This window comes from Eleginops maclovinus, chromosome 16 (genome assembly GCF_036324505.1).
Source record: "Eleginops maclovinus isolate JMC-PN-2008 ecotype Puerto Natales chromosome 16, JC_Emac_rtc_rv5, whole genome shotgun sequence".
Classification (NCBI taxonomy): domain Eukaryota; kingdom Metazoa; phylum Chordata; class Actinopteri; order Perciformes; family Eleginopidae; genus Eleginops; species Eleginops maclovinus.
In genome coordinates this window covers 13264515-13274433 of record NC_086364.1, presented here as the reverse complement: position 1 = coordinate 13274433, position 9919 = coordinate 13264515, and the positions used below count along the sequence as shown (strand labels likewise).

Below are 9919 nucleotides of genomic sequence, written 5' to 3'. Positions count from 1 at the left end.
CTTCATACTGCACTGCCTGCTGACAATGTGTGCCTTCAATATGAGTATATGAACATCCTTTTGTTGTTTTAATGTGAGTCACTACAATAACAAATGTTGATTTCTGCAGTCAAATTGGATAGGCCAAGGTTGTTTTTTGGGTTTAGGACTAGTTTTGTTGTGATTTCTTTGTCACATTTGTTAAAATGGTGTCAATAACCTAAATTCTAGTCTCGTCTATTTCTGGAGAATGCATATAAAAAAAAGTGATATAGGTACTTAAAACATATCGAAAACAAAAAATAGTATAACAAATGGTTAAGGAATATTATTATTTTTGAGACAAAGATATAAAGAAGTGAGTGCCAAACAATTTAAAAAAATAATGTCAGATGTCAAAGCTAATATTGGCTAGATCCGTTGTAAGTGATGCAAACACCTATGAAGATACAAATAAAATGAATATTAAAAGACAAAATAATAACAATAATTATTATTATTATTACCGGAAACCGGAAACCGGAAACAACAACAAGATTAATTGGACGATGGAGGACAAGCAGGAGATGATTGACATTGTGGAAACAGTTTACCGTGGAGCAAGAAAGGAACGAGGTCTGGTGGTGTCTCCCAAGGATTACTCTACACAATACAGATACTGATTTTTATTTTTCTGCTACTTTTTTGATGTTTTTTGGTTGCCACAGCGCAGAGACTACGTTAACAGAAGATATTTTTCAACATTTAATTACATAATAATAATAATTATTATAATAATTTCCGTAGCCTATACACAAATAAAGCATATTCAGTCAGGGGTTGGAAGTGGGAAAATTAATATAATTTTTGGAAAGTGTTTTGTGTTTAATAACCTGAAAGCGTAGTGATTTTTAAATGTCTCTTTCTGAACAAAAGTACATAATTAGTCTTTTTTTTTTTTAAATGACTCAAGGTCTGTTCATGGGAAGATTCAATCAAAGAAAAAGGTATGAATTTCTATAGAAGATTTACAATAAAAGTGATTTACGTTTCTGTAAATTTAACGGTAAGAGAAAAAGCACAGAATAATATATGCTGGTATTATGTCACCAGTCCCTGTTATGTGGTTTCTGGCAATCATATGCCACCTTGTGGTCACTGTAGTAAAAAATATGTAGTTATAAATCTACAGTAAGAAAAAAGGTGCGGCTGATTCTGGTACATCTATTTCTAGAGCAGCCCTTCCCAGTTTCGGAGTAAACGTGAATTACGTCAGCACGTTTTTTCATGTCACGATTTACGTTGCTTCCGGGAGACGCGTTGGCAATTTCCTAAACACAGCTCAGTCACTAATATATCCGAGGCCAAAGCAAGGCAGAGGTGTGTGTGTGTTGGATGTAACACCGGCTGGAAGGCGAGCTCTTGAAACAGAAGATAGCTGGACACCGATTTGACATGAGCAGGTAACGAATTTAACCGTAAACATGATTTAGTTTGAACGTCTGACATGTTTGTGTGTCGCGTTCAGCTGTGTGAAAACCGAGATGACAGCTCAAACCCGGCTTTAATGTCCAGAGACATTTTTGCCTTGATATTTCGATGTATATGCCATTAATTTTAACGTTTTGTATTTGGTAATTACTGCCTTCTTTAACATCATTTAGCGAGCAGATTGGCTTTAACCCAGGCTGGTGTGCCGTCTGTCAAACCACGCAGTAATATAAATATATCCACACATTGACGGCAGTCTTTATTAGCTAACATACCTACAGCTAAATGACAACCTGCCACTATTCAGATAAAATGGTTAAATGAAATAAATGGAAGAGTGTAATAATTATGATTTCGAAAAGGTGTATATTATCTGTAAATGGCAGTTATTTGTGATGTATGTCAATTGTTATTTCTTGTTTTCTGATGATGATTTTGATCCTCTTGATTTTGCTCAGTTAAATTGATTGTCCTCCCGCAGCTAAAACATAACACAAAGGACCACATTTAGTCAGGGGAACATTACCACCACACCCTGTAAAGCTGTACGTCTGATAATTATTGTCATTAGAGCAGACCAATAACACTACAAACATGGATTTGACTCAACCCTCTCTTAGGCCCCGTTATTAAAAAAAAAAGGACTCCATCTGAGTCAGCAGATAAACTCTTAGTAAGCACAGAGTCATCTTCAGCAAAAGAAGATGTAGAAACAACAATGTGGGAAAGGAAACTGTCTCCTTGCTACCTTCCCATGTCTGTAATTTCCAGATGGCTCCACACAGTAAGTGAAGTGCCATGACCACCATCTTTGGTGAGCCCTGCTGCCTGTCCCGGTGTTGTAACAACAGAGAAACAGATCCAGGGATCAAACTGACAGCGCTCCAAAGGATGCTGAAAAGAGAGATAACAGGAACTGTCATTTGTTCTCAGCACTTGACCTGTTACACTATGAAACTGACCCTTTTTGTCCCATTTTTGGTGTTGTATCATGTTACCAGTAGAGCACCATCGTGTCCGCATCTGTGCTGAATATGTGAAACAGCTTCGGTAGCTCCTGTCATTTGTCAGTGGGCGGATAAATAACCTTTTTTTCAAGGGATAATTTTAATGATAAGGCCTTTGATCTGAATGCAAGCAGTTTCCTATGGCTCATGCATTTTGAAGACTCAAAGGGATCAATAGAAAACCCCAGATGTACACCATTCAGCATCCCAATACTCATGTCTGCTACATTACCTTATCATATGACACATCTAACATGTTATGTCAGTAGCAGCTTGAGGACATTTCCCTCTGTTCATCCTCTGGGTGTTTTGGTTTCCAGTTTCCTTTATGTTTTCAAAGGGCTGACTCATAAGGAGGCTTTTTGCAACTAAATTCTTGATGACGCCATCTCAGAGGAATGTTTAAATGGAAGCGCAGGCGGTCCTGCCCCTGAATCTCCGTCCCTCTGAGTCAAAAACACGCCTTCTCTTCCTCGCATGATCCGAAGACAAGCTTTTCCAGTCAAAATAATAACCTTCCTCAAACTGTTGAGCGTAGTTTGCTTAACCTTCAGTCCAGCTGAGGGGTTTCCGGTGCTGCATTCACTGGTTGTCTGACCTATCAGCAGGAAAGGTTAATATCTGTCCGGATTAGGAATATTCCTGGAGGTACAGCCATTTGAGTAGCAGCTGTATTTCCCCCCACACAGAACACTCAAAACAACTCCTTCCAGATGTGTTTAATCATTTCCTGCCTGGTTGGTCCACAGAGATCACAGGCAGGGTTTATTAGCTCACCGGAAAAGAGGAACAAGCATCTAGTAAAGTGTCGTTTCCGCAGCCGGGACGGAAGATGAGACATTTGAAGCATTAAAGTAATGCAGACCTCACATGAGCGCTCATTTCAGGACATTTTATAAAGGACTACTACTACTACTATCGTTGAGTATTTTCACAGAAAAACTGTCATGTTCGGCACTTTATTCAAACCTAGCTTCTAAATAATTGGGTGAGTTTTCCCCGTAAGAGACTTTACTCAGTGATTCATGAGTAACTGAGGATGACATGACCTCAGAGCGACCTGGTGATGGCCAGGCTGATCTGGCTTTGTTCGCTACTTCCGATAAAAGCGGAGTTGTCTCTTCTGTTATCTTCTCCAGTGAGGAATGAGGGAATATTTTAAATCTTGATCTGCCCGGTTGTTCAGCTCTGAGATTAGACAGGAACGCACTGAGCATGTTTCTACAGGCAAAAGGATGCAAATGCTGAAATGATTTGACCATGTTAGAGCCACGCTGGTTTGGTTTGGACAGTTGTTCCTCTTTTAACCCCATGGCATGCATACTTCCCATAATATGTACTCTAGGTTAATGCGAGTCTGATAAATATGTCTTTTTTTTCCTCAGGTTGCCCTGACATGGACAAAGAGATGATTCCCAAATTTACGTCAAAGGATGAGGAAGTTGATTACTGGAAGTCCCAAGCACTCAAATATAAGAAAAGGTAGGCAGTGTGATTTACTTCTCATTTTCCAAGTGAACAAATCAAGTTATGTTCTCTGCTTTTTGCACATTGAGAATATAATCCAGCCAAGCTCAATCCTCCAAAATGTGTTATGTAACAATGTGTTATATTTAAGTGTGTGATCTGTCTTTCAAAGCCTTTGAATCAAATAGAAGAATCCCCCACTGAATTAAGCATACTCCGCAAACAGAAGGAGACAAACTACTAAAGGCAGTTACTCATTCTTACATAATAGGCAGATGTTAAAATGCTGAATATGAACTTTTGCTGATGTGTCACTGTTTTAAAGTTACATCACAAAAACCCTTGTTTAGCCATATAAGGAAAACGAAAATGCAGGCTTTTTTAAAATCAGCTGTGGCTTGCTCAGACAGCATCTGAGTCTGTGTTTGGAGTCGGCAGTCATGGTCCTCTGGGTTGTTGTTTGTAAATCTTTGTTGAACTCAGTCTGTCTTTTTCTACTTATGGAGTCGGGGCCCATCGTGCTGTCGGAGGAAGTGTAAACCTGCACAGCGAGGGTTAAAGTCCTGCTGGGTTTCTAAGAACTTCCTCATGTGGGTACATAGTGGAAAACCTCCAGCCCACGGAAAAAGTAACTCTGTGTGTATAGTGGCGTGTCTCACACATGTTTTGGTTCATACAGTTTCTCAGGATCACTCTAACAGTAAACACTCACTGTGTTTATTAGTAACCAATTGAAAGGTTATCTCGCTGAAGAGATGTGTGTAAACTTTACTTTTTCCGCTTAATTGTGACAAGGACACTTGGACATAACACAGTTTATCATTAATCTGAACACTGAAATATTTCTTCTTTTTTTTCAATTTTATTAATTTATCACACGCACACAGAAAAAAAACACCATATGAAAAAAACACCATCACTGCTGAATTAGGTAACTAGGTGACTCTGACATGCAGCACTTTTTAAGGTAAGTACGGTTAATAGGATAAATGATACTAATCCATAAGCGTTGATCTGTTTGCATCTTGCAATTTATTTATGTATATATCATATTCCATTTAAGTGTATATAGACTCTTCTTGCACTATTTCTATTTTTATTTTCATTTATTGCACATTTGTCAATATTCTCTTGCACTATTTTATTTCTATTCTGTTATTTCTTTCAGTATTTTTATTTGTTTTATGTCCTATATGTATTATGTTGCAGTGTTGGAAGAGCCTGGGACTTAAGTTTTTCATTGCCATATCTACACTATAGCTATATGACAATAAAGCGTTTGAGTCTTTGAAATACCGTGATCATTTATTATGAATATATTAAATAAAACATGTAAATTATTACAAAATATAGGAAAAAAAGTCCACTCAAGACCACAAACATTTAATATGAAATGCACGGCCACCATTCATGCATTTTATGTTATTTCATTCTGTTCTGCGTCACACGTCCGGAGTGGCGTGGGTCGTTTGAAACCATGAAAGGCGTGTGACTGTCAAACAGGAAAACTATGCTGCAGGCCGCAGCGTGCTGATGAAGCAGCCGCTGTGGGGTCGGTATGTGTGGAACGACCCAGGCACAACAACTGATTCATGGATTCCAGAGTAGAGCCGCTGCAAGGCCATTATCCCAGCACAAGTCAGCTGATCTGAGAACAGTGTTAACCACGGTGTCATCATGGGAAAAAAGTTAGGATCCATTTACATTTATTTTCCACCAAATGTGTTTTTCTTTCTTTTTCTATTTGAAATTTGCACTTCCACACACATGGAAGAGTTATTGTGTGTTGTTAAGATTCCCCACATAGGGTCATCCCTGAACACATCCTGTTTTTTAGCACATGTACTCTTCCTGTTTCTGCCCTCTTATTTTCTCCCCACCTCTGACCTTTTAACCTCTCCCACAGCTGAGGCCTGTTTTTTAAACTACCTCTGAACCTCCTACTGTCAGCTGTCTCTTTAGGTCTGTATATTTAGAATGCTTAACTCGACAACAGTCAGCTTCCTGTTTGGCACTGGCAAGGTTGAAGGTTCAAAATCTACAAATATCTGACAGGGCTGTTTATGCAGGTTTATTCCTGGCCATTGGAGATGAAGCTACTAGAAACATGCCTGAGCCTGGCTTATCTTGCGGTGACAAAAGCCAGACCGTTTCTAGAGCCCGTGGTCATTCATCCAGTCAGCTAAACAGAGCTGAATGGTGGATGGTGGACAGCTGGTAATTGACAATGATTGTTTACGTGTGTCCCCACACTGTGTCCCTGTGTGCACCACAGTTGCTATGATGCCCAGGAGGAGCTGCAGGAGTTCCAGGAAGGGAGCCGGGAGCTGGAGGCCGAGCTGGAGGCACAGCTGAGTCAAGCCGAACACCGCCTTCGAGACCTCCAAATTGAAAACGAGAGACTGAAGAACGAGGTGTTCAACCTCAAGGTAGCTGGGCCTGGTGACTTGACATGTGGTTTATATTTTTAGGATTTGGCTTGGGTTTTTATGATCTATTGGTGAGGACACCAATAAAGCAATTTGCGTTCTTAAAAGTTGATCTGATCTCTGTTGGATCAGAGTTCAATGTCTTCTTTTATTGTAAGCGTTCTAACTCACTGCAGGCATGAGCAGTGGTCAGGTGCATGCTCCCGTCAGGTGATCATGTTTATAGGTTAGCCAGTGGCTGTGTCTGCATTCAGCAAAAACACCCTGTCCACCGTATACAGAGCAGGAGAGAATTGCGATTTTCCACATGGCCCCAACACGTGAGCATGATTACAGCAGCTAATGCTGAAAACAGACGGTGTAAATGAACCGGAAAGATTGTGAATCATGCTTTGTGCCCCAGGGGCCACAATACTAGCATGCTTACTGTACTGTTAAGTGCCTCAGGGCAAATGAGCCCTAGGGAACAAAGAGGCTCTATAAATCATAATGTGTGGATGATCCTCTTTACTAACCGTCTTGTGATTCACCAGGTTGTAATCATAACAGCATTGGTACTGATGATTACTGTTTGGTATATAAAACTGTACTTTCACACTGCATGACTGACCGAGAAATCGTTTTTTTCCTGGTCTCTCTTCACACACTCACTCCCATGCTCATGTCTCTTGCTCCCTCAAACAGGAGAAGCTGGAGCATCAGTATGCCCAGAGTTATAAGCAGGTTTCTATGCTGGAGGATGACCTGGGCCAGACACGCAGCATCAAGGATCAGCTCCACAAATATGTCCGAGAGCTGGAGCAGGCCAACGATGACCTGGAGAGAGCCAAGAGGTCAGACTACTTGCTCAATATGGGGGGGGACGGGACACTGAGGAGATGATGAATTCTAGCTGTATTTAGATGTTTTTAGCTATTGGACCCTTACGATTTTAACCTCCAATCTCTACCTATGTGCAGGGCAACAATTGTTTCTCTTGAGGACTTCGAGGGCCGTCTAAACCAGGCCATTGAGAGAAATGCCTTCCTCGAAAGTGAGCTGGACGAGAAGGAGTCTCTCCTCGTTTCTGTGCAGCGGCTGAAAGATGAAGCACGAGGTAAAGAAAAAACTCTACCCTTTGGCAGGCAATGCATCGTGTGTGTTAGGATTAGTGGACAAGTGTTTCATGACTTTGACTCTGTGTTCTGCAGACCTGAGACAGGAGCTGGCGGTACGGGAGCGGACCACAGACAGGATGTCAGCACCCAGCTCCCCCACCTCTGACATCGACACGATGGATTCTGCAGTACAGGCCTCTTTATCCCTCCCAGCCACGCCCGTAGGAAAGAGCATAGAGCACCCCTTCATCCCCCAAAAAGGTCAGGATTGGAAATTAATCGCACTCTTTATGGCTCATGTGAAATGAGAAACTGGATATGTATTCTGACATGCTCTTGTTTGTTTTGCAGCACTGTCCAACGGCTGTAACGGCAACTCGTCCCTCACTCCTTCTGCCCGAATCTCTGCTCTTAATATTGTCGGCGATCTTTTGAGGAAGGTTGGGGTAAGTCTATTTGCTTTTCATTTATTTAAAACATAAAAAGACGAATACCTGAATAAAACACTGATGTCCCCGGCAGCAAAAATGAGTTTATGCTCAAACTAAATACTGATGGGAGCTCCTTTTTTGTGATTAGGCTCTGGAGTCCAAAATTGCCGCCTGCAGGAACTTTGCCAAAGACCAAGCAGCTAGAAAAAACTATTCCACAGACAACGGCAAACTCATCAACAGCAATGCCACAAAGTTCTCCCACTCTCTTCATACGACCTACTTTGACAAAACGTGAGTCTTTCACCAGGTGGTCCTGTTATTTTCCTTGCTACACTGGTTTTATGAATATCTGTGTCTGCCCTGCGTGTTTATGTGTCTGTGTTTGCTAATATTATCCATGTGGCACCTGCAGGACTGTAAACGGGTTGGACCCCAGCTCCTTGACCTCCATAACCACATCGAGAGCCGTGTCTCCACCAGGCTTGCTGCCTCTGAGTGTGTGAGGCGTCCCCCACACCACATGAACCTCTACTGTCACTGTGGGAACCGAGAGGACACTTGAATGACCTTTACATTGTGTGCTAGGTGTGTGTGTGTATGCGTGTGCGAGAGAAGGAGGTTGAAAGGAATCCGATGCGTGTGTGTTTGCCTGTTTGGGATTGTGCATTTCTTTTGACGTGTGGAAGAGGCTGGACTTCACAATGAACTTGCCTCCAGGTTGCAGCTCTGTATGCATCTGTGAGTAGGTGCACAGCCGGTGTGCATACGGTCCTACCACACACTTGCATGTGCCTAAAGCTGTGCTTTACTGTGCTCGTATGAATGTTGTTACAAATGTGTTACTTTCTAGATGTCGACTCTGAAGTGGCACCGTTATATTCTCAGTTCCACTGTTCTTCTGAAACCTCTATCCCTGACGAACGGTCTCTACCAGACCAAAGCTTCCTCTTGACTTTTTTCCCTCCTGTATTTTCACTCGAAATTGCACAGTTAAGCTCATTTCAATTTAGAATGTATTATATTTAAAAAGGGATGTGTTCATATTAACTAATTTATCTCACAGTATGCTTTAAAATGCAATATTTTCTTGCATGTGTGCATTTGTAATGTGGGGTTGGAGAGGTGATTTCGGACCCCATGTTGACGACTGAAGTGAATGTTGATCGTTCAAAGCCATGTAGCCGTAGTGCAGTCGTTCCTCTTGTTACTGGTTACTTCCTGTAATTAACCGGGGAGTAGTCACCATGGTAAAGCTTGGAAAAAGCTGCTGTTCAAACCTGCACTTAAACAAACTGCTCCTCACAGGTTTCGCTGCAGGTGAGTGTTTTTTCCTCTGTGATCTGTAGACATTTCAAGGGAACAGTTTTGCCTTTTTTGTGTTTATGTACACATTTCTTTTTTTATCTTGACACAGGCTCATTTACCTCATTCTGAAATAGGGGATCTACGATTGATTTGAAACATGAGTAGGTGAATTTGGCTCCATAAAACTTAAACAAAGGATACTTGAAAGAGAAACAAAACTGATTTAAAAATCGTTTTTGAGTCTGTTCACCTTGGCTTGTGTTTGATTTATGGTCTTTTGTGTCATGGGGAGTATATGCCCGATTCTCTGTTCATTTGTGGTCAAATGTTTATTTGACTTTTTCTTGGATTTTTAGCAGGTTGGGTTTTGCAAATCATTAATTTACCATGCCAGAATTCTTTTGCCGCTCATTTTCCCTGATATCTCTTTCAGTCCATCTTGAAGATTAATTTAAAGTTCAGTATTTGTTTTGTTTAATAATATAAGATTTCATTTTGGGCACTCAATGAATGAGCCGGTTACTAACGTGTGTTCTTCAGTCGGTGTATATAGCTTGTATGGATGGTCGTTTTGCCTATCACGTTTGTACATACCGACATTTGGCATTAAAGCTCTATTTATTTCAGATTCTGTATGGCATGTTCAGATAATGAATGGTTAAAGCCATTGCTCTATGATATCAGATTGTCAAAATTGTTTAAGTAAATAAAGATTGAGATGACAAATAACT

At 40.9% G+C, this 9919-nt stretch overlaps 1 protein-coding gene across 1 annotated transcript; it reads left to right on the top strand.

The window, feature by feature from the left end:
- Positions 1-1219: 1219 nt before the first annotated feature.
- On the top strand, positions 1220-9917 carry ndel1b (nudE neurodevelopment protein 1-like 1b). Its single transcript, XM_063904000.1, has 9 exons — positions 1220-1421; positions 3842-3938; positions 6199-6352; positions 7037-7185; positions 7312-7448; positions 7543-7710; positions 7801-7895; positions 8029-8174; positions 8296-9917. Exons 2-9 carry the CDS (start codon positions 3853-3855, stop codon positions 8384-8386), a joined length of 1026 nt encoding a protein of 341 aa, XP_063760070.1. The 5' UTR covers positions 1220-1421; positions 3842-3852; the 3' UTR covers positions 8387-9917.
- The last annotated feature ends 2 nt before the right edge of the window (positions 9918-9919 follow it).

Excerpts from the sequence above, each read along its gene's own strand:
- ndel1b (XM_063904000.1), top strand. The coding sequence starts at position 3,853 with ATGGACAAAGAGATGATTCCCAAATTTACGTCAAAGGATGAGGAAGTT. Across the intron at positions 7,896-8,028 it reads ATCTTTTGAGGAAGGTTGGG|GCTCTGGAGTCCAAAATTGC; the intron begins GTAAGTCTATTT and ends TTTTGTGATTAG. Across the intron at positions 8,175-8,295 it reads ACGACCTACTTTGACAAAAC|GACTGTAAACGGGTTGGACC; the intron begins GTGAGTCTTTCA and ends TGGCACCTGCAG.